At 40.7% G+C, this 24,020-nt stretch overlaps 1 protein-coding gene across 1 annotated transcript; it reads left to right on the forward strand.

Moving 5' to 3' along the window:
• The first annotated feature begins 489 nt into the window (after positions 1–489).
• hibch (3-hydroxyisobutyryl-CoA hydrolase) lies at positions 490–23,796 on the forward strand. The gene is made up of 14 exons (XM_069532880.1): positions 490–634; positions 1,516–1,558; positions 2,526–2,657; positions 3,788–3,872; positions 3,973–4,053; positions 4,183–4,235; positions 11,938–12,016; positions 17,637–17,782; positions 18,747–18,833; positions 18,968–19,026; positions 19,573–19,654; positions 20,578–20,697; positions 20,919–20,952; positions 21,906–23,796. The coding sequence occupies exons 1-14, from the start codon at positions 606–608 to the stop codon at positions 22,019–22,021; spliced, it is 1,146 nt and encodes a 381-aa protein (XP_069388981.1). The 5' UTR covers positions 490–605; the 3' UTR covers positions 22,022–23,796.
• The last annotated feature ends 224 nt before the right edge of the window (positions 23,797–24,020 follow it).

A 24,020-nucleotide genomic window follows, 5' to 3' on the forward strand; every position in this document is an offset into this window, starting at 1 on the left:
TGTCTCACTTTTTCTCGTCATATAATAAAAAACTGTGCAGTATTTGTGGACAAAGTAAATTTTCATTGTTAATACTTTCGACACAAGACATACTCTCTGATATTACTGCTCAACCACCACTGTTGCTACAACTACTACAACAACAACTACTACTGCTAATAATAATAATAATTAATTTATACAGCACTTTTAGCAATGCTCAAATACACTTTTATAACTAATAACCAGACATATATAATGCAATAATAGCCTGTGTTCTTTCACTTTTGATTACCTAATGCTACGTGTTAACAAATTATATATGTAGGAAAACTAACTTTTTTTTTTCTTCTGAATTTGGAAAAGAAGGAAATTATAAATAAATATTATTAATTCTCTGGTTCCACATTGTAAAACCACCAGACACAGTACTTCTCCCCGACAGTAGAGGGCAGTGTCGCACAAACACAGTGCTGGCTCAGCCCTCCTGGGGCGTCATCCTCACTGACCAATCAGAGGTAGCTTGTCTCCTCTACCAGGAAGTAAAGGCTTGAGTGGAGAGGGCAGTGAACGAGTTGTGTCCTATTGAGCAGCTTCTGTGGACACGAGACGAGAGACAGACCAGAATGTCTCTGACGGTTTTAACATCTTACAGGTAGGAGCGAACTGACGTGTCTCTGCAGAGCTCTGATCCACAGCGGGACACTGGTCTGAGCTTTCTTTAAAGTGTTATGGAGGAAAGTCATCTTCACATCTGATCCACGCTGATGCAACTTTTCCTTCCTGTGCTCTGATCTTTGCTATTTCAGCTTTCAGTGAGTCTGTCTATGTAGAATGATGCTTTACTTTCATTTACACGAAGAAAGAAAAAGAGGCTATTGCTGCAGGATTACATCAGAATTTATGATAAGAAGTAAATTATGTTTGCAGAGGAGCGTAGTCTTAATTATTACTGCTCTATTAACCCAGTAGTAACACTACACTAGTAACACTGCTGGGTTAATAGAGCAGTAATAGTGACTTCATTCCTGAGTGAAGTTTTGAGATAATGACACAGACAGTCCCCCTCCCTTTGTCCACCTGTCCTCTGTCCCCCTCCTCCTGTCCTCTGACCTTTGTCCTCCTCCATCTGTCCTCTGTCCTCCTCCTTCTATCCTATGTCCTCCCCCTGTCCTCCTTCTATCCTCTTTCTACCTGTCCTCCTCCCTCTGTCCACCTGTCGTATGTCCTCCTCCCTTTGTCCTCCTATCCTCTGTCCACGTCCCACTGTTGCTGCTCTAACTCACTCTCTGCATGTTCCTCTGGTAGACAGAGGGTCGGTTTGAAATACAGTCTGAGGTGTGTGTAGGATGCTGACTGTGTGTGTGTGTGTGTGTGTGTGTGTGTGTGTGATAGAACTTAGAAGGATCCTGTGTGTGTGATGATGTGGATTTTAACTGATGTATTGATTCTGATCCTGCAGAGTCAAAGCAGACGTGTGTGCAGCCTTTCAGTCTTTAATGTTTGTCCCCTCTCTTACCTGACTGTCTCCTGCAGACTGAGATCACTCTGTAGACTGCAGCGAATCCAGGGACACATGGTAAGTTATTAATGTGCTCGTGTATTTCAATTGTTCTGTCTAGTATCAGAATCAGAAATTAGTTTTGATACTAAATTCTGTTGAAATTACGTACACTGGATTAAAGTTGAGATTTGACTTGATCCAATTTGTGGGGTTTGCATTGTGTTATATTTTCCTATTGTGTGAACAGAATCCTGCAACGACATCTGAATATCCTCTGAAACTCCTTCAGGCAGGACTTTAGAAGTAAACAAAAGAAACTCAAGTTATTAAGATGTTAAATGTGGAATCTACTGATGTGCAACCCACAAAAGGAACTATTGAGCTAGAAATCAATGATACACTCAGAGCTACATTAATGTCCTCCCTCTGCTCCAGTTATACAAACTGTATGTCTGACCTGCAGATTGTTCCTACACTCTGAATCTCTGTTTGGGACAAACTTCTGCTGTGAGCAGTTATTTTAAAAAACGGTCTCATACCAAGACTCAGTTCCCTCAAAGCTGACTGACCTAAACCAAAATTGGCTCCCTACACATGGTTTACTTTCAACTCTTGACTAAAGCAAGTTTTAAAGTAATAGATTGACATTAGTTATTGATTGAATATTGAATTTAAAATGTTGATTAAATTGGCAAATGGGCAATTTGGATGCACATCTCTTTGTAATTGAAGTATTCAGCCAAGCCACAGTATAAAAAGTATTTTATATTTAATAATGTATATAAGTAGCCAGTTTGTATGAGCCTTGTAAATTTTTTTATTTATGGTAATATTTCCATCAAAGCTCATTAGCCAATCACAAACAAGTTAGCTCATGCTCATTTACATTGTAGACTAATGCAAAAGTAGCACACCAGTGTGTGTGTGTGTGTGGGTGTGTGGATGAAGTGGGGTTGATCCCTGTGATGTTCTGTAAAACTACCTCTTAAAGACTTTTCTTACAGTAAATATCTAAACAGAGGTTGTGTCTGTTTTCCATCAGATGTCCAGTCATGTGGAGGCAGAAGTGTTGCTGGAGAAAGTGGGCAGAGCTGGTGTGATCACCTTGAACAGACCCAAAGTCCTGAATGCCCTGAACCTGACCATGATCCGACAGATCTACCCTCAGCTCAAGGTATATGGAAAACCTGGTGGATGTAAACTTCAACGAGGCCAAATGTCAAGGAGTGACTTGTGTCAGGTCATTGGTTACAGCAGTGTGCTAGTGATTGCAAACGGCTTCTATTATCTCACTTCTTTTGACACAGTCAAGGTGTCACTGAGACTGTTATTGGACAAAATGACCATAAACCCTTTTACACAGTTTGACCCCAAACTGCTGCACTTGGGTTAGGGTTATAACAGTTTACAGTTTAGCTGTAAAGTAGTGTTTAACCACTTTAACTTTGATTTAGTTGGATACTAGAAAACAGACAGAAACATTTTGTTTTAATAAATCAGTCATCCCTCCCATCAAAATAACAATTGCCATCAATTGCTGAAATGACACAATTGCTGTCAAAGTGTAACCTTAAGTTTTTGAAGTGCTTCTCGCTCACCAGAAGATGCCTCAAAAAGCAGTACACACACACACACACACACACACACACACACACACACACACACACACACACACACAGTAAACACACATACAACATACCACTTTTATGACAGGAATGCATATGAAGTAAGGGCTTCTCGCCTTGGAAGTTTCCCACTGGCCAACACTATGGCCATCCAGAGCCATATGAACCACTGGCACACCTTTTGATTAGAGGGTGTTAACCTTTTCAAATATATCTAAAATTCATGATTTACAGACATCCCAAAAGGTTGACTCTTAATGAACATTAGCCCTGCAAGGTATGAGGATTAAAACACTAGTTATGAGCCATGTTCAACCCATAATTTTAGGTTTTTTTATAAATTCAGGAATAAAAGAAAGAAATTTAAAATGAGCATAAAGAACAGCCATATGATTTCGTTTACAACTCATGTAAGTGGGCATTATCTTGTCAAAAATATATCCACCAATCCACTGGTTTGTTTAGTTATAAGACCACAACCTTTAGAACAATTAAAAACAATTTAGTATTACATTTGTGTTAATATTGATAAAATAGTTGTTAAACTTTAGTTTTGAATGTCGTAACTACAGAACTATATGGTACGTAACCTTGCTTTAGCTCAGGAACATACAAAAGGAACACGTTCTGATTATGAGGTCTGAATGTAGCTGCTTTGTTTGTGTGTCTGTAATTCTAGATGTGGGAAAATGACAATGGTACTGACATTGTCATTGTCAAAGGAGCAGGTGGGAAAGCTTTCTGTGCTGGTGGAGACATCAGAGGTAAGAAGCAGCATTACAGGTTCAGTCAGTGGGAATATTTGATGTGCATCATGACTAATAATATCATTATCATTTTATTATCTGGATTTGTTTCTGTCAGCGGTCACAGAAGCGGGGAAGGTCGGTGACTCTCTTGCACAGGACTTTTTCCGTGAGGAATACATTCTCAACGATGCTATAGGTGTGCTTAATGAATTCATTGACCATTGCACCTGTCTTGAAATTCTTATTTGTTCTCCACTGATATTCATTCACCTCCAGACTATCAGTTTTCATTTTTGTTTTTTAACATTTTATCTCATCTCTCCAGGATCATGCAGAAAGCCATACATCGCCCTTATTGATGGAATAACAATGGGAGGGGTAAGTGCATTTGTTTTTTAAATATATTTATATTGCATGGAAGGTTAACCTCGGACAGTTTCTTATTAGAATTTAAAAATGTCATATCATAGATTTGTATTTTTTGGTTTCCTAGGCTTGTCTGCATTTCTCTTTGGATGAGGTGTGATATAACCTTTTGCCAATAGGTGTCAGTACAGAGCTGTTTTCCACTGTCACCTGCTGCATGTTGCAAGGTTGCCTCTGATTGGACAGAAGGAGAAGTGACAAAGCACTGTTGCTGCCACTGCTTTTTCCCTCCAGGTGTCAGATATGGTTGGACTATGAAGTAGTACCTCACCCATAGTGAGTGGGATGATTCGTAATTCAGACAGAGCTGCTCAATGGCTCATTTATCAGACGTGACTCTGTCATTTATTTCATTGTTGAACTCACCAGCTCCGACAAGAAGTCTGTCGTTTGGATGAGTCTGTTGGGTTTTTTTCCCCCTCCATCTCCTCTGTTGTGACCTTGACTTTGATTTTACCCATGATGTGTCATCAAGGCCGCACACAGCCACCAGTGTGTACCGGGTCATTACTCATTGTATGTGATATTTATTTTGTGGTTGTGCATTCTTGTGTGTGTGTGTGTGTGTGTGTGTGTGTCAGCGTCCCTGTGGCAAAGAGATGTTTTAGGACCTAACAAGACATTTTGCACAACAGTTGCTCTCATTCTTTGAATACTGACCAGTACAGTTCATCATAAACTTATAAGTTTACAATCTGTCTGCTCTTGAAATCTCTTCAGGAGTCGTTTTAGGGAGGATGTTCAGATCAATGTTGATCAGCATTTTCTTAATTATCGTTAAAGTTGACGCAGATTATTAAAAAAAATACTAAATAACCCGGTGATGTAACTGATGATGATGACAACTGTCAAACTTGAAATGCTAGGTTTCTGTATTTTTGTTTTGATTTGTTGATCTTGAGTTCTAGTCTTTTTCTTCGACTCTTTATACTTTCCACTTGTTTGGTGTTATTTTGGACGTGCTGTCAGGTCTTTGCACTGTTTGTCTGACTGTTTTCTTTTAAGTAGAGAGAAATAGGACTAGTATGTCACAAGATGGGCTGAAGACGACAGCTTATAAAATGACAGTAGTTGTGTATGGTTTTGTCTTTTTTTGACTTCAGGACAGAGTGTGTGTGTTTCTAGAAACCAGGAATTATTCCCTCTTTTATTTTTGTCCTTCATCAGTTCTTGGGGGAAATATCTGACTAATTAGCTGCACTATGTTGCTCAGCTACTGGCTAACTTTGCTGTTTGCTGCTGGACACGTTATGTACGGTGAGTTTGTCACTGTTTTTTAACTGCCTGCTTGTGGAAATGGAAACAAAAACAATGAAGGAAAAAGGACCGTAAGACTCTGTAGAGCTGAGTCCAGTCATAACGCTCTGTGGGTTTGTCACTGTGAGCGTCCCCTTTCACATCAAGTCAAATCAGATTTATTTTGAAAAATCCCAGTTAAGTCGAAGGGCTCTGTGTTCATGGGAAAGGAAAAAGAATACAAGTATGGATACAAATGAAAGTAGGATTCAAATCTACACAAGAAAAAAAATAATGATAGATATTAACAGACTCAGGCTGAATTAAATGCAAGATTAAATGTATGCTTCCACCAACTAAAGTGAAGACATTCCCTAAAGCAGTCTTGATTTATCACATTGAAGAGGCCAAACATTTTTTTTTTTTAACCACTGACTTCTAATCGATTTATCGGTGAGTCCAGGTGAATTGTGCCAGATGTAATGAAATTCCCTACAGCCCTGGTATGTCACATTCACAGTAACATGAGGGCACTGTGACCTTGACCTTTGACCCCCCAGGTAGCAAAATCTAATCAGTTCATCTTTGAGTCCAAGTGAAAGTTTGTTCCAATTCTAAAGAAACTCACTCAGGCTGATATTAAGAGATCATGTTCAGGAAAACATAAATGTACTTTGTGATTCCACCGTGATTTAATCCTTGAGTCTAAGTGAATGTTTGTGCCAAATGTAAAATGATTCCTTGATGGCGTTCCACAAATATCACCTTTCCAAAGCAAAACATGTGCGGTTTGAGGTCACTGTGATCTTGACCTTTAACCTTTGACCACAAAAATCTATTAAGGGCCCTTCTTGTGTCCAAGTGAATACTTGTTCCAAATGTGAGGAAATTCCCTCTCGGCTTTCTTGAGACATCGCGTTCACGTGAATGGGACATACAGGCCGATGGAAATAAGTGAAAATAAATGCTGCATTTTTTTGTTATTTTTTTCAGTGTAGTAGATATTTAATCCTGGGATGCATCTTAGAAACTGAACAGAAAAGTCATCCTCTTTGCTTTTTTCCCCGAGTCATGATGACAATGACGTCCCTGCTTAACCATTTTCCTTCTAGGTGAGACAGAAGCTAATAATAAAAATGTCAGATCAATTTTCAGGGTGAAACTGGAAAAAAAAAAAAACAGGGACAGCAGAGTACTTGTTTCTAATGTGTATGTAAGTTGCTTCTTTTATTTTAACCGGTGGTGTTTGTCCAGTTATTTCCACAGTTTATCACATTTCTTCTTTTTCATTTCTTTTTTATTTGGATTCATCGCTCTGGGAAAAACACAGAGATGTGACGTCAACCTCCAATATTTGTCATCATGTCGACTCAGTGACACTAATGTTGACACAGACCATCCTCAGGCTGATTGCTGCTGAATGTGTGTCATGGTGGAAAACAGGAGAGCTCTATATAAGGAAAAGTCAGAGAGGCACCAGAGTCTCTGTTGCCAGATCTGCAGTTAACTCAGGGCAGAACTCCCACGTAGAACGAGAACTCGTCTTGATGATATCAAACCAACAGGGAATAAAGACATGTCGTTAGCAGGTCAAAGACACACACACACACATACACACACACTCACACTCACACACACACACACACACCTCTTACATCACAGAAATCTCATCTCACGCACATTATTTTATTGCTGCCCAAGTTTAAAATCCCTAGAATTAAGGTCTGTGATTCGTTAATCCTTGTCTGCCGTGCCTTGAGATTGAGCAGACACTGTTCGTGTCAGCATGTTTCAGATTGCTCTTTAGATTTCAAACATTTACTGCTTGTAGGACAGTTAAGAACAGAGGCAGCTGATGGACCTTTGTCTGGCGACGGTAATCTCTCCCTCCTGTCGAACAGAAGTATTTTATGTTCATGTCCACGTCACCTGATCAGAGAGAGTCAAAAAGACCCAGACCATTTTTGGATCCCTGCAAGAGGTTTCTCATTTTCAGAGCTAGCCCAGTGCTTCTTGTGATGTAGAAAGTAACGCAACATACATGTTGTGCATTTTCAGAAGAGATGTCACTTTCTCCCTGAGCGCTCGTAGCTGTTATCCGTCACTTGTGTGTCTTCACACCCACTGAAAGGCTCATATCCTCATACAAGTGTCAGAGGTAAATTTCTGACTCTGTAAAACCTCAGCTTTACCTGGAGAGCAGACGTGGTGCACTGGAGAGATGCACTCAGCTCTATTGTACATCCTTTTAATGGATTCCACCCCACCTGTTTTATCAATATTTGTACAAGCCAAGTATCCTTCTATTCATCGTTGCACTGTACGAACCACTCCTTCATCAGTGTGAACTCCGGGGTATAAATTTTGTAGTCTTTTCTGTTTGTAAGCATGAGCTATTAATATGCTCCTCTGTGCACTTTTTCACATTTCAGTTGTTTACAGCAGGATCTGCAGACATGCTCTTATAAGGTGCGTGGCGGTACCACACCAGCATGTAGCAATGTTCCACTACTTTTATGGTGAAACTCGGCTAATGTGAGATGAAATGGTCCCGCCTTTCAAAAAATCAGCTTTTACTCTTTATTTTGTTTTCAGGTTGTGTTGTTTCTATGAGGGCCGGTAATAAAACAATACATAGATATATATATATTGATAGGTAGGTATAAGATATAATTATCGCAATATAATCTTATAAATACCAGTGTAACAACCTATACCAATATATAATATATTATGCATTGCACACACACAGTGAGCAGCAATACCACATTGTGATTTAATGAGCAGTCGTTCTTACTGTTTATTCAATATTGTGTATTCTGGAGTTCACAGTTCCACTTAACTAATGAAATCCACATTGTTTACACCACTCTATTTCATCCTCCAGTTTTTTTGGATTGAAAATAACTACATTTTTAAGTCCTGCTTCTGTTCCTACCCAACATCTTCAGAGAGAAAATGAACCCAGTCATTGTCCTGACACCAAACTGCCAACGTGTTGACAAAGGGCAGTGGTGGAGTATTTCATGTCCTAAGCTAACACAAGTCACAATCTGTGTCCTTTGTGTGACTCTTTTAAAAGCCTGTTTAGTCTCCAGTGGACAGATATTTTTGATCCTCTGTGTTGGTTTGTCACACAGCCTCAGGACAGAGCCTGCAGTGCTGCTCTCTGACTCTCCACGCGTCCATTCACTCCTGTAAAATCAAGTTGACGACAGTTGTCTGTAATCACACATTCACTGATTGTTGATGGCAGTGATTCAACCATCAGCAGGTAGCTTTCTTTGTGTTTGTCTATACTGTACGACAGTTTTGTGGATCTCCTTTTTCCTGTATTTCTTCTGTTGACTTAAAGTGAATTCAAACCATTCGGGACATTTCCTGCTCTGACAGTACACTTCAGATAAACTACTGTTATCCCACAGGCCAAGTGTCAGGGAGATGTTAAGTTCAATAGTCAATGAATTGATGTGTCATCAAAAGAAAATGAATCAACAACTATACTTGACTATACTACTACTTTAGTATTGATCAGTTATTTGTGATGATCATGCAAAGGTGGCTATCAGCTTCCAGATATGAGGATTATATCATTGTAAAGTGAATATATCTGGGATTTTGAACTTTCAATAGAAGTGATTGTTCTAGTGATTAAAGTGGCTATGGCTCAGGAGATAGAGCGGGTTGTCCACTCCGATCCAAGTCTCCCCCATTCAGCATGCCGAAGTGTCCTTGGGCAATATTCTGAACCCCATACGACCTACGATGTCTGTGCCGGTAGAGTGTGATGAATGTGTGATAAAGTACTGCCTGTAGATGCACTGTTTGAATGTGTGTGTGTGAATGGCAAAACACTGTACTGTAAAGTGCTCTGAGTGTCATCAAGACCAGAAAAGCTCTATATAAATATACAGCATTTACCATAGTTTGTTGCAGCCTCATTACTGAGCAAACTCCTGCAATGATTTAACATCATTGATTGTTGTTGTTGTCTTTTAAAGGTTCAGTGGTCAGATTTAGGAGAAAAAGAATCTATTGGCACAAAGTGGATATAAAATAACCCTAGAGATGTTTTCACTAGTGTTTCATCAAAATTGTATTAATTGTTGTTTTCTATACCCTAGAAAGGTTCCTTTGTATTTAAATACTTTATATTTACATATGCTTTATGTTTTTATGACACTAAAGGCTTCTACAGGTTCTCTGTCATGTTTGGAGGGGGAGGGGGAGGTGAGGGGTATTCATACATTAATACAGTTTTATTATTCATTTCCTCCTCTTCAGGCTCATAAGTTGATTGAGTTGTCCTGCCTTGTTGCACAGAATGAATAATGATAAGGTTGTTAATCAGTACCTATGGGTCAGTGATAACACCAGCAGGTGCTGTGGCTTTTAGCTTTCACTGTTTGCTCCACATCTATAAGCTGTTAAAGACGCACTCATTGTGTGTTCCCATGGTGGCAGTTGGTCCCACAGTTTTTATCTCTCTTCCTCAGTGTGAAAATGTGACCCCTCAGCTCTAAAGCTGCTCTCAGACATGCACTGAAGTCCAGACATTTTCTTGTAATTTCCCAAAGGGGCGGTATAGTGTCCTGGACATTTTCTGGAACTCTTCCTGCCAGCCCCCTTTGTTTTTTTCTGTACGCCTTTGTCAATACGATATCTCAGCAACACCAAGAGTGAATTTGTTCAAATATAATAAGAGGTTCATTTAGACTCAACGGTGAACTGATTTGATTTTGCAGGTCAAAGGTGAAGTTCACTGTTTGTGAATGTAATTTATCAAGAACTCTGGAGGGAGTTTCATTAGATGTGGCACAAATTATTCACATAGACTCAAGTATGACATCCATGTATTATGATTCTGGGTAGACATGGGTGTAAAACGGCTACTTGACTGGTTGGAATAAGTTTATGAATAGTTTTATCCACTCTCTTTTTTTAAACCTTTGGACGGAGCCAGGCTAACCTTTCCCCTTTTCCTCTCTTTATGCTAATCTAAGCAAATTGTCTGCTGGCTGTGGTCTTATGTTTACTTGTGAGAAAATAGAGTGGTATCAATCTTCTCATCTAGATAATGGCACAAAAGTAAATATAAGTCTTTACACGAATGTCAAAACCATTATTTAATAATATTTTCCTAATTTTCCGACATTTTCAGTGAGAGTGTTGAATTAGTTGATATGATATCTCAAATGGCCGAGAAGGTTACTCACTTTTCTTTGTGTTAGGAAGATTTAATATTTTATTTTAAATTTGATCTTCACCAGAGATATCAATGTGTGTGGCATTCTCCCATTTTAACAAACCTGTGGTGGGACCAGGGAAAGAGAAACTGATGCTTAAACTGTTTATACACTGTACTGTAGGCTGTATGCACTACACTGAATATGTATAGGCCTACAAATACAAACACAAATACATACATTCACAAATAGGATGTGTATTTTTTTTATTTTACACAGAATTCAATTAAATAATATTGTAAAAAAAAAAACGAACTATTTTCATGAAATCATCTTGGCTCATGTACTATTGAGCTACAGGTAGATTTACGATGACTTGAGACTTGAGGCTGGCACCGTGAATCAATAAACTTGAAATAAGACTTCATTAAAAGAAATCAAACCCCAGCATCAAGCACTTCATGTGAATGTGAAGCTCTCTGGTTTTACATGCGGACCTTCCACTGTCATTAATCATCACCAGTGGATGACATATTGGATTCTCCTCTAACTAACCACTAAATGACCTTACTCAGTACAGATACAGACCCAGTTATAAGGACATTTGGGTTACCCAGCTTGATGTTTAATGGTGCAAAGCAGCGTGTGTGTGTGTGCGCGCGGCTGTGTGCGTGTGACTGGGTGGGTGTGTGTGAGAGAGAGAGAGATCTGGATTCATGAGTGAGTGGAGTGACTGCAGCGTTCCTTTAAATGACTCTGCTAATTGATTGTTCATTATAACCACATGCTCACTACCTGTCAGGCCATACAATGCACTTGTCTGTGTATCTACATTGTGTGATACAAGTCCAGGATGTATGCAAGGGGATTTTGTTTCCATGGTAACCAGGTAATATAATCTGACACACATACACACCGTTCTTACTGTGCTAGAAATGTCTTCTGGACAGTGCTGCTCATTAGTCCTCAGCTCTCTCACTGTTGGGACCCTCTCTCATACACACACACACAAACACGCTTTGGCAGGGTTGGCCTGGTTTACTTGTTTTTCATTTTCAGCATTTTTCCATCTCAAACTTGAGCCCAGTCTTTCTCTGAGGCAGAGACAGTTATTAATGATGTCTCTTTGCCCTGCCTGCCCTCTCTGTGTCCTCTGTCTGCACAGCTTGTTTCCTATTCTGTTCATCCTTGCACTGACTTAGTTTCTAACACTTGTTCTCCTCCACCTGCAGGGCGTAGGTCTGTCGGTTCACGGACGTTTTCGAGTGGCCACTGAGAAGACACTGTTTGCCATGCCGGAGACTGCCATTGGTAAGATTGTCCAGCTGCACCGGCTGCTGTCTTCCTTCATGTGAGAGGGTGAGGGGGACATGTGTTGGCCCAGCCAGCTGGATCCAGTTCATATGTATTCATAGACACAAGTCAGGTAGCTGAGTTGTGAGTACGTGACAGGATAGGATGAAAAACTTCCATCCTGACAATCATAGATGTGAGAGATTAACTGCTTGTAAAGTTAATGTCAAAAAAGTCAACTAACAAGTGTGGTGTCAGTGAACATCAATACAATGTATCAGAATTAGCAGTGGTTATGTTATACCCTCATCATAAAGAGCATCGTATTATCTGTTCACCATAGAACAGTCTCAAGCCTGCTGACAGCTGATCCAGCTGTGCAGCCATTCTTTCTCATTATTGAGGGCAGGATTTCTTAATTCCCAAAATACATGTTTCCTTAATTCTTTCTCTTCCCTTGCACTTTGAATAGCAGAGAGGATACGATGCGGTAAGAGAAACTGGAGAGTAGATAAACCCTCTGAGAAATTAAACAAACTGACAACACTTTGTCAGTTGTACGTGTACGGTAACAGTTTAACTGAACTGTTTAATGCTCACAATGACAATGATAAACACTGATGCTTAGCATGTTTTCCATCTTAGTTTAGTTTGTCAGCAAGCAAAGGTTTGCTCTCGATTAATAGGGATCACCTCCTGTGATAAAACCTGCACCATATCACATGGTAGTTCATGCTGTAGATGTCAGTGACTGATGGCTCATGATGGCATGTGCGACAAAGTCAGAGTTGAGATGAACCCAGCAGATTTGTTAACCCTGGAGCCGCAGCATATTCATGCTGATATTGTTTTACAAAATGTTTTATTGCATGAATTATGAAAAGAAAAGAATAATTATTAGAGGTTTCAAGCATCATTTAGATTAAAAACATGAAGAATTACACAGATCTTCAAATGTAGGAACTTTGCATAATAAGACCATTTAGAAAAAATAAGCATAATGCATAAACTTATGATGGTGTTTTGCTGTCCAATTTGGTTCCTTGAGTGTAAGCTGCCACTGGCAGGATACTAAGCTAGAGCTAGATTGCTCTTTAGCTAATTGACTCCTGTAGACAGATGGCCGACTCCTGAGGCGCTGAGGAGATTAGTAACAAATCTCTAACAACTAACAAATTGCAGCCGACATTATGACATAAACTCGTCTGTGGTCACTTAAGTCCAGATGGCTCATCACTGGTCTTTTACTACATATGAATGTGTTTATACAAGATATTAGGAGAAGAATGGTTTGTTGTGAGGGTGAGCCTGTGACCAGGCAGCGAGTTTCCTCAGTATGACCCCAGTCAGTGTATTGACCTCATGCAGGTGATGAATAGATTGTGAGGGGCTCCTAAACATGTTTTCAATGGTCACTTTAAACCCTCACAACCGACAGATGTTATTATAATTCAGTTGATAAGGTAATACAGTGAGTGTCTAACCCGTGCCCACTCACAGACTCCACAATAAGCTTTCTGCTGATGTGTAGTGCTGTGCTGTGGTATCTGAGGATGATGATGATGTCGTCAGCGGACAGGAAATGACTGTAGTAGAAAGCAAAAGGCTGACGTGCTCATTGATGTGGTCTGATAGATATGTGGGATTTTCTCAAAGGCAAGGTCACAATGAAAATTAGGAGGAAATGGGATGATAATTCAATTGCATGGGCTGGGGACTGATTACATGAGGAGATTGGTGGACAGTATGTGTGTATTAGGAGTGGGTTGCTCCATTGCTGGTGAAGAAGTCAAACAAAAGCAAATCCAGTTTCTCTCATGTTACTATAAATGCTGAGACGAGACTCTCCTCGTCTCTGTCAAACTCTCCAGTGTCTTTGGCAGGAGGCTGGGAATCTTGTCTAATCCTCCTCTGAGCTGCTGTGGTCATAACACATTGTCACTATTGTTGTTACTTGACTCCCAGGCCTCTGCACCAGCCATTATCAGCACCTTCTCTCTGCAATCACAAACCTGCGCTTCACGTTGCACCATTTGCTGTCGGGAACAAAGATCGCAGCTGCTTCAAGACCCTCTATGCTTATTTTAGCCTTGATCCTGGAGTGGAATCTTTTCAAGAGCCTCTCCTATGTGCTGAGTTTACTCTTGACTACAGTCACTCTGTGGAATTTGTCTTTTTCCACTGAAGTAGGTCAATATTATGCAGGAGGGATTTCAAGTGCTGGAACTTTCTGGAAAATGGTTTAAATGGAGTTAAACAAATTCCGGTGCAGCGGAATACACAAATACAAAGATTATTTTGACTCATCAGGCCTTTGCTTCTCAGGACTGTACTATAAAGACCTGTAGAGTTTGTGGTTGATGGTCATTGTTTCTTTTTTTAGGGGGTTTTAAAGCCATTGTCCACTACATGGATGTAGCTCTCAGGAACTTAATCTGGTTATTAGACCTGTCTCCAGGTGGACATAAGGTGGCGCTATGATTAAATGATACGGTGCAACTAAACTGAAGAGGGAGTTAGAAGTTAGAAGTCTGAAAATCTACAGCTATTACTTACTAGGTTGTATTTTTATGTACTTATATTGCACCTTTAAAGAGGAGACGTCACAAAGCGCTTCACAGATCAAACGACATTAGAAGAGTTAATGTAACAGGGCTGTACTAACATGGTGGATACATCATTATGTCACAGGCCTGATTGCAGAGGAAGTTTGAAGTATGCAGCTGTGTCCCAATTACACGAAGATGCATCAACATCCTTCACATTTACATAATCAGGAAAAGAAAGGGTTTAATGGAATAGCTTTTCCCATTGTACAGTGTCCTCATTATCAGGGGTGTGAGGAATTCAAGTGCATGTTCTCCTCTATTCTGGGGTCGTTGGCTGGTGGGAAGCCAGTGAGGGTTCTCAACTTGCTGTATTAGTTTGGTGGGGTTCCAGCATAGTCATGGGTATAGTGAATGCGTGTAACACACTAGCAGAAAAGCAAATCAGTGATAAAGAAGCAGCTGCAGACTTCATGTGCCAGCACCTGACAGCATGTTCCGTTGGCCAAGTGTAGAGTTAACCATGATGAGGGGCACGGCTCATAGGGGAGGGGACACTTCTAATCAAATAAAAAATGTTTTTACTTATCCTGGAGAATATTTTGAGACATCAAGCACAGGTCCGTCCATTCATTATCTACACTGCTTATCCTCTGAGGGTCCTGGTGGAGCTGCAGACAATTCCAGCTGACATTGGGTTAGAGACGGAGCACACTCTGGACAGGTTGCCCATTTATCACAGGGCCAACATACAGTGACAAACAACCATTCACTCTCACATCCACACCTCTGGTTAATTTAGAGACGCCTATAGAAAACCCACACAGACCAAGGGAATCTCTTTTCTCCTTAGACACAGTGCTATTCACCACACCACCATCAAGCACATGTCTTTTAAAAATGGCTGCATGTCCTCAGGATGTCCCTGTCTAACATTATCATCATTAGTTACAACTTTACCAAAAGCATAGAGCTGGCAATAGTGTTCTCACTAACTTTGACTCATAATACCTTTTTGGAGAGGTGAAGATAGAGCCTTTATTGATCCCGATGGAAGTTTCTAGTCATCCAGTAGCTTTACAACACACATACAGGGCCAGAAAAGCATTTAAGAGTAAAAGACTGTGCAGATGATCTTAAATATTAGAGAATACTACACTTAGGTGAATAAAACGTAACCTAAAACCAGAAACAAACATAATGTGCCGGTAAATGGTGTATATAGTAGTTTTTACTGCTGTACCTTTACTGACATGTTCTCTGTATCACAATGGTCGGAAGAGACGTCATCCTTTGTTCCTCTCTGGATTTCATCACAATATCAGCGCCTCCACTGCCATTACGAGGGCCCTGGGCATAATTTATTAATGGTCTTCCACCCCTCCCCCACCACTCCAGAAAACACTTTATCATTTAACAATCACCGTTCAAACGCAAGACCAAAGACGACTGGGAGAGCATATGATGCAAATGTGTGGCACAATTATTCAAACTTTATTACAGATCGAAGTATGTTTCTTATCGTCATCAATTTAAACTAAAAGACCAAAACCAACGATGAAACTGTCCTTATTCCTCTGTACTATTAAGCTCCATTGTTCTCCAAAAACTGATAAACACATACAAATAAGCCACACTGCTCCTTTACACACACACACACACACACACACACACAGAGTGCAGTTTATTTGGACTTAATCCCACGTACACCATCCTGCTGCTGTAAATACTCACTGGACAAAACATGTGTATAATAAACGGCAGCTGGAAACAGTTCACAACAAGTGGCTCAGTTTCCTCCTTGTTGAGATACATTTGCAGTCCACATGTTTTAGAGAATTACTGAGCTGTTTTTGAAAAATAAAAACTCCTGTGGTGGTTTTTAGAGAAAGGTTTAGAGCCGAGCGCCACGGACATGAGTGGGGAAGAAGGAATATACAGTGAGAAAGACTAATGAATTGTTGGTCGTTTAATGTGTTTTATTTAATAAAGAAAAATACAGAATAGTACCAGACTTAATTACCCCTTTAAAAGTTGCAGTTACTCCCTCAGTGTAATTACTCTGCGATGTGTAGGATTCTTGCATAGCACATAACATCACAGTTACAAAAGCTCTAACGTTTAGAATAGTTACTTACTTCATACCATCATATTAGAGCTGCAGCAATCAAATCAAAAACTTCAACCAAATTTCCATTGTCAAATAGAAGTGGAATGTGGACCATTGCAAGGCATTTTTAAATTTATATCAAAATAGTGAAATTATAATCACAAAAGTAATCTGCAGATTAATCAATACATGGTGTAAAGAAAGCAGTTGTTATCTGCAGCCCTAAACTACACACACACACTTGCTCGTCTCCTTCACTCACATACTAGCACACTCATGCCCTCCCACACGCAGCAACATTAACCCCCTCTGTGGCAGGATTACCAGATTTAACCCAGCCCTGCTATAGCATTCTGAACAGTTGCCATAATCTGACACATTTATGATATTACATTTTCAGCCTTGAATCAGGTCAACTCATCTAATCCCTCTCTCTCTCTCTCTCTCTCTCTCTCTCTCTCTCTCTCTCTCTCTCTCTCTCTCTCTCTCTCTCTCTCTCCTTCCTTCCCGCCTCGCGTCACGCCATCAAAGCTGTCAGAAAACCTACTGTGACCCGTGGGATCTCATTTCCTGTCAGAACCACAGGAATCAAACGGAAACATTATTGATTATGTGTGTTCAGATTAGGGCTGTGGATTAAAATGAAATATTTTATTATTAAATAATCGGAAGCTACATGTGTGTGTCTGTTAGTGGTGTGTTAGCGATCATTTGTTCTGTTAATGGTCGAGTTTAATGATCACGATTTAATCTGCAACTAATTTGATGATTGATTAATTGTTTAAGTGAAGTGTTCCACCTTCAAATCTGCTTTTCCTTGTCTCACACTAATTAAGGAAACCTTGCCAGCTTTAAGTTGCTGTCACGTCGTTAGTTTTTGAGGTGAACAGTAAAAAATGGGTGTATTACTTTTCAACATGCGTATGTATTGAAACTATACAGAAATATGTTTAAAAGCCAAACTTTCTGTTTTATTTGACAGGGCTTTTCCCCGACGTGGGAGGTGGTTATTTTCTACCGAGGCTCCAGGGCAGATTGGGTCTGTTTCTGGCTTTGACGGGTTTCCGCCTCAGGGGACGTGACGTGCACAGAGCTGGAGTGGCCACTCACTTTGTTGAGTCTAAGAAGGTAAAGAAGCTCAACTTCAGCTTTATTCCAATAGCACACAAGACAAAAATATTGTCATTATTATTATCACTACCATCACCAGTAACAGACTTTTGAAAAGTTCTATTGAGCGGGAGAATCAGATGATGGGAGGTAGAGAGTTCCAGACTTCTGGGGCATTGAAGGAGAAGGCCCTGTCCTCATTACACTTTGTTCTTGATCTTGGGGCAGTGTTTGGGGACAGGAGACAAAACAGAGGAAAACGTAGACAGGAAACAAACATAGGAATTTTCAAATCTATCCTGGAGCTAACAGGCCACCAAGAAGCCCAAGTTAGTCGATCGACTCCCCATTGATTGTTGACATACCCAAACAAAATATTGCATCCAATACATTTCACTGTTTATTATCTAGACGTGCCAGCAGCTCCTGCCCAGTCGGAGTGTGAGTGATGCTGCAGGGAGGTGAAAGGTTAAAGTTGAAGCTCTGCACTGGAAATCTGTGTGCTGAGTCACTGGGTGTGTCACTCTTGTTTAGAAGTGCCAACACACACGCACAGACAGGCTGGTCCAGAGGCAGGTTGTGTTTCTCTGGCTTTTGGCATGACATCAAAACTGTGGGTGGCCGAGTTTTTTTAAGACTGTAACCTTGAATTTCAGGATGTACCAGCAGTGGGTGGGATCTACTTTATTTAGACAGTTTTTGCAGCAAAGTTTGACCAAAAACAAGGTTAAAACTTCTCACTTCAGATTAATAGAAACAAGCTAAATTCTTTCACAGAAATAGAGTAACTAAAGCAGAGTAACTTTACTTTTTAAAAGTGTGTTTTGAGTGAAAGCTCTTGCATCCAACCAAACCTGGGGTTATTTCTTTAAATGATAAACAGAATCCATTTTAAAGTCTCATTGGATCAACAGACAGCCACAGTGTGAAATCAGTTTTTTGTGAACCTGTGCATCTCATGCCTTCAATCTCGCTCCACTAGATCCCAGAGCTGGAGAAGGAGCTGGTGGACTTGAAGTCTCCCTCTCCTGAAGACATTACCCGAGTGCTAGACACCTACCAGAACCAGGTCAGAGTCTTAACACTTTATAACCTTGTGACTGAGGTTGAATTGAAAATAACCAGAACCACTGAAATAAGCCACACATTTCCCCTAAGAGCCAATGTCTCTGCTGAAAAGAATCATTTTCTCTCTCTCCACAGAGTAGTCTGGATTCTGAGAAGCCTTTTGTTTTGTACAAACACATGTCTGATATTGACAGGTAGGCCTCTCAAAACAAGGTGATATATGTTTGTTAATGTAAACCAGATATCAACATATGCCACGACAAGACCAAAACCTACTGTGTTACTCCTTCTCAATCGTTCAAACCAAAGTCCATTCATCCCAAGATTAATTGATTTCCCACAGAGAATTTCATTACATCTGTCACAAACATTCTCTTGGATTCAAGGATGACCTGATAAGAGTTTGCTAGCCAAAGGTCAAGGTCACAACAGCCTCACAAAGTATGTTTATACTTTTCTTGAAGGTAAAATCTTAAGATCAGCTAGAGGGAATTACATTTGATACAAACACTGTGACTGGTTTTGGCCTCTTGAATGTGATATCTCTTCAGGGAATTTCTTCAACTTTTGATCACTTGTCACCCGCAAATAATTTTGCCGATCACTTGAATTGTGCTTTCAAGCTGGATTTAATCAAAAACACTGTACCCAGGTAGCTGGTGAAAGTTTGGCAGATAGACCTTTACAGTGAGGTAACCTGCTGAAAATCTGAATCCATGTTGGTCTGTGTCTCCCTATAGGCTGTTCAGCTCCGGCAGTGTGGAGGGAATAATGCAGAATCTGAAGGCAGATGGGTCTGAGTTTGCTAAGAAACAGGCTGAGGTATGTTCCTGACCTGCAGCTTCATCTTAATGACTCACATCAATTCTTTTTTCTCCAGGTAGAATAGTGTAAATGTATAATAAGGTTCTGTCACCAGCCGTCCTATACTCACTTAGGGGTTATATTCTATACAGACTATTGGATAAAGAACTGCTGCACCTCTTCACACCTCTCTGTAGCTGACAACTGACAATGCTGGGATGTAGCCAGGGCACTAATTGGGGTTGAGGAGTATATATTCGTAATTAGTAGTTTCCTCGGGCTAAGCACTTAATGGGGTTAGTCTTAGTCTTGTGCGTTGTTGGCTGGAACAGAATCCCTCCTGACAGATTTCCGCTCTGGCCTCATTCCAAAAATGTGCCTTAATGAAACTCGAATTGACTTTTTCAACAGAGGGCTCTCCTCCATCCGATTCACTCTTCACGTCATTCACAGCAGGATCAGTTCCAGTGAGATCAACCCTGTGCACAACCGGGGAACAACCGTATGAGAACAGTGCATGGCTCTGCTAAGGCCCCTCCCTGAACCTACCCCACCCCTCTTTTTATTGTTTCATGTCTGATCACTCAGAGGTCACTCCGGGATTTCAAAGCTGTTAATAGGATCCTCTGATGACTGATAATTGTTTAATATTTCATTTATAACATTTGAAGAATATTGAGATTTAATAATGCAGCAAATAGTCCGTTTCCAGGATCCTCTCAAACCGTGAAGATCTGAATTGAAGCCAAATAGGATCAGCTCAGCCATCAAATATTTATTATCAACCGACTGCTACGACACCACAGACTCACAGTCCTGCCCTCAGTATTAACGATGCAGAACCATGTCTGTGCTTATGATTTTTCTGTGAAGGCAAATTCAGCAGTCCATCAGTTTGTCTGTTCAAAGTCTCAGTCACTTAAACACGTCTCCTCCTCCAGACTATATCGAAAATGTCTCCCACTTCCCTGAAGATCACCTACAAGCAGCTGCAGGAGGGCGCCACTCTGAGCCTGCAGGACGTGTTGGTGATGGAGTATAGGCTGGGCCAGGCCTGCATGGTAAACACAACTTACTCCAACCGGAGCGTCAGCCTGTAAACATACAATCAGTTCATTTACTTGTAGAAAACATTGAGAGTGGGAGAATGGATTTCATTCATCTTGTAAAGTAGAATGCCAGTGTTACTTATCAAAGTCATCCACGGCTGCTGTTTGACACAAGATTTGACTTGACATATAAAAGTATAATCATATAATGGACTTGTGTCTGTTGTTTGCAGAGGGGCAGTGACTTCTATGAGGGTGTCAGAGCTGGTAAGTGCACAACCAAAGAGGAATAAGAATTTCAGTGAATTTGAGTGAAGCAACACAACTTACTAAGTTTTCTATAGAAAACAATAAAGAACTAAAGAACAACAATCAATACATGATAGTCTTGTTGTAAAGAAACAACCATAATACACAGAAACTATGTTTTACTGCCAAAGAAGTGTAAAGAGATTGATGTAGATGATTGATCACTAGATGTTTGGTTTGGTCCAGTAAAGGTAAAGAAAGGCCAAAGATAAGTTATCGCTCCTCTTAGTTCAAGTTAAGGGAACTTTCACACTGACCTTGTTTGATCTGGACCTTCAGACTGTTCAGTTTAGTGCAAACCAAAGTAACAGGAGTGAAAGGTTCTTCAGACCACTGTCCGGACCAATGGGACAAAATTTCGTCCACAAGAGGTGGTTTGGTTCGTTTGCAGTCTGAAAGTCCTTTCAGACCAATTGCAGGAAGTTGAGACAACATTAAAAGGAGGCAGAAGCCTGTCTGGTCTCTCCAGGAGAGTTACTTGTGGAGTTGCTTGTGGTCACCTCTGCTCTCGTAATGTTTGAATGACAACAACATTCATTTGGCACATTCAAACTAGTGTAGAGTACTGCACCTGAAGCTGGGGAGGCTGGTAGTAATATCATAGTGATATTTGTGGTAATGAAAGCAACAAAATGAACCTGTTCATACATTTTCCCCATTCAAATGGAAATATTACACTCCAGACGTGTGCCTGTCTACAAACCAATCAATGTCAAGCATAGGTAGATGCCGCCCACATGGGTGATGATGACAAGACGTACATATGTCATACAAAATTCTTTTGTTACTAGGTGAAACCTAAACTAACTGGATCAAATGTAAACAATATAACAAACTGAACTTTGAGGTGTGAAAACACCCTTGGTCTCATCATCTGTTTCTCTGTGTCGTGATGTCCTGCGTGTGTCCAGTGCTCGTCGACAAGGACCAGAATCCCAAGTGGAACCCGTCGACGCTGGAGGAGGTGTCTGACCAGAGCGTAGAGCAGTGCTTCTCCTCACTGGGAGAGAAGGATCTGACTTTCTGATGGCCCGTCAGCCAGCAGCTGTTTCCCACCTCCACACACACACACACACACACACACACACACACACACACACACACACACACACACACACACACACACACACACACAGACACACACACACACACCACTAAGCCTCCTGTAAACAACTGCTTCCTGTCCCCACATCCCTGTATGGTTATCTGAGAGGACTGTACTACTGAGGATGGGAGCGTCTGTTATTTTAGGACGAGTGCAAACATAGATCTGCAGTGGTTTGACTCTGTACCTGTTAAATATTGGTGACATTTTACGGAAAAACTCCCACAGGCTGTTATTCTGCAGCTGAGGAAGAGAAGGTCTGACTCATGCTCACAGCCAGACATGGGAGACGGCAGTATAAGAGGTAGCTAACAGACACCATGTGTGTCCTGCATACTGGGAGAAACTGTAAGAGTGTTGCTCTGCAGTGCAAGTAGAGTCTTTTCTACAAAAGCTGTGGAGCAGGAACTCTATCTGCTGCTGCAGCCGAGAAGCAGCGTTGCATTACCATGAGGACACAGGCAGGGAAGGTGATCTGACCACTGAGTGCTTTAAAACATTTCCTGTGGGTGTTGGTTGATGTGACACAGATCAGTACCATCTGCCTTTCTGCAGAGGCCAATCATTCTAACACAGACAAACATATTGTCTCTATTTCCCCTAGTTTTCCTCTATTTACAGTATTTTCTTTTAAGCCAGTTTTTGTACTGGCTTAAAAGAAAATCCCTTGAACGTGAATATAAAGGCTCATCTCTCCCAAATCAGACCATAGCATTATTTGTTCTGAATTTACTGTGATTTACAATATTGTTCCACTGCATTATGTTAAACTGTGGAGGTGGCTGAGAGAGCACCTCCACCTGTACCACATGATCAATCAGTGCAGGTGAGAGCTGTTAGCTGATTGGTCCTCAGCTTCAAAAGGCAGCAGCAGAGGACTGAGACTCAAGGACTGAGACAGACACCAGCAGAAACTGCTGGACTCGTTAACGTTTAGGAGTTTTGTGTTGTATTAATAAAGTTAAAAATGTTGAAGACTGAGCACTTTGTCTCTGGCTGCTGTGGTGAGAGCTCCATGGCATAGTCCTCTGCCACAAAGACAAATGTAGCTTCCGCATGTATGTGATATAGTGTTCTATATTTCTAAGAACGTCTTCTGATAGATATCTTTTGTAGTAGCAATCAAATCACATCCCAAACATGACTTTTTATTTGCTGCATTATTTATGAGACGACCAGAGAGAGAGAGATGAGACATTTATACTGTAAGAGATGCAGGAGCTGCTTGTAGGTCTTGTGTTTAAAACAACTCCAGTTATAGAGGGCAGTATATTTTTATAACCTCCTAAAGTTTTCTTGTACAACAAGATGTGCCTTTGTTATCAGTGTGGGAGCTGCTGCTCAGACATGAAGTCCAGGCACAAAGTAAACACATTCACTTTAACTACATGTTGGATTAAACACCACTCTGTTGCATTGGCAGGAAGTGCTGCACGTTTTGTGTGAGAAGGAAAATGGTTTAAGGGAATCGCTGAGTTTTGTCAGTGAGTGATGACGATCTCAGTCTGACTAGGAAGAATTAAAAGTCTCCATGTCACACGGTCTTGTCTCAATAGTTTGTTATATTCTTTGACTCACATCCATCAAGCACCACCAGCACTGCCACAGTCTACATGCTCAGTCCTCCACAGCGCCACCTTCAGAGCCGATGACCCCCCCCCCACATACTGTATACAATAAACTGCAGTAAACACTGAGAACAGTCTGCGTGTTTCTTGTGGCGTCACAGATGAACCTCGATGTTTCATGGCAACTATTCACTCTTCAAACAAAGCACTGGCCAACTGTTATTTCTTACTCCTGCTTGTGCTGAACTTTTAACCTCATGGATCCCGATTTTCTTTTTAACAAATGTGACAGTGTATGTCACTGAAGATGTTTGAATTTCAACCAGATAATGACACTACCCCAGCAGCCACAG

This window comes from Paralichthys olivaceus, chromosome 10, assembly GCF_024713975.1.
Source record: "Paralichthys olivaceus isolate ysfri-2021 chromosome 10, ASM2471397v2, whole genome shotgun sequence".
In the NCBI taxonomy this organism is placed as follows: domain Eukaryota; kingdom Metazoa; phylum Chordata; class Actinopteri; order Pleuronectiformes; family Paralichthyidae; genus Paralichthys; species Paralichthys olivaceus.

Coding starts and splice junctions, on each gene's coding strand:
- hibch (XM_069532880.1), top strand. CDS start 606: ATGTCTCTGACGGTTTTAACATCTTACAG. Junction 4,054..4,182: donor CATTCTCAACGATGCTATAG/GTGTGCTTAATG, acceptor TCATCTCTCCAG/GATCATGCAGAAAGCCATAC. Junction 4,236..11,937: donor ATGGAATAACAATGGGAGGG/GTAAGTGCATTT, acceptor CTCCACCTGCAG/GGCGTAGGTCTGTCGGTTCA.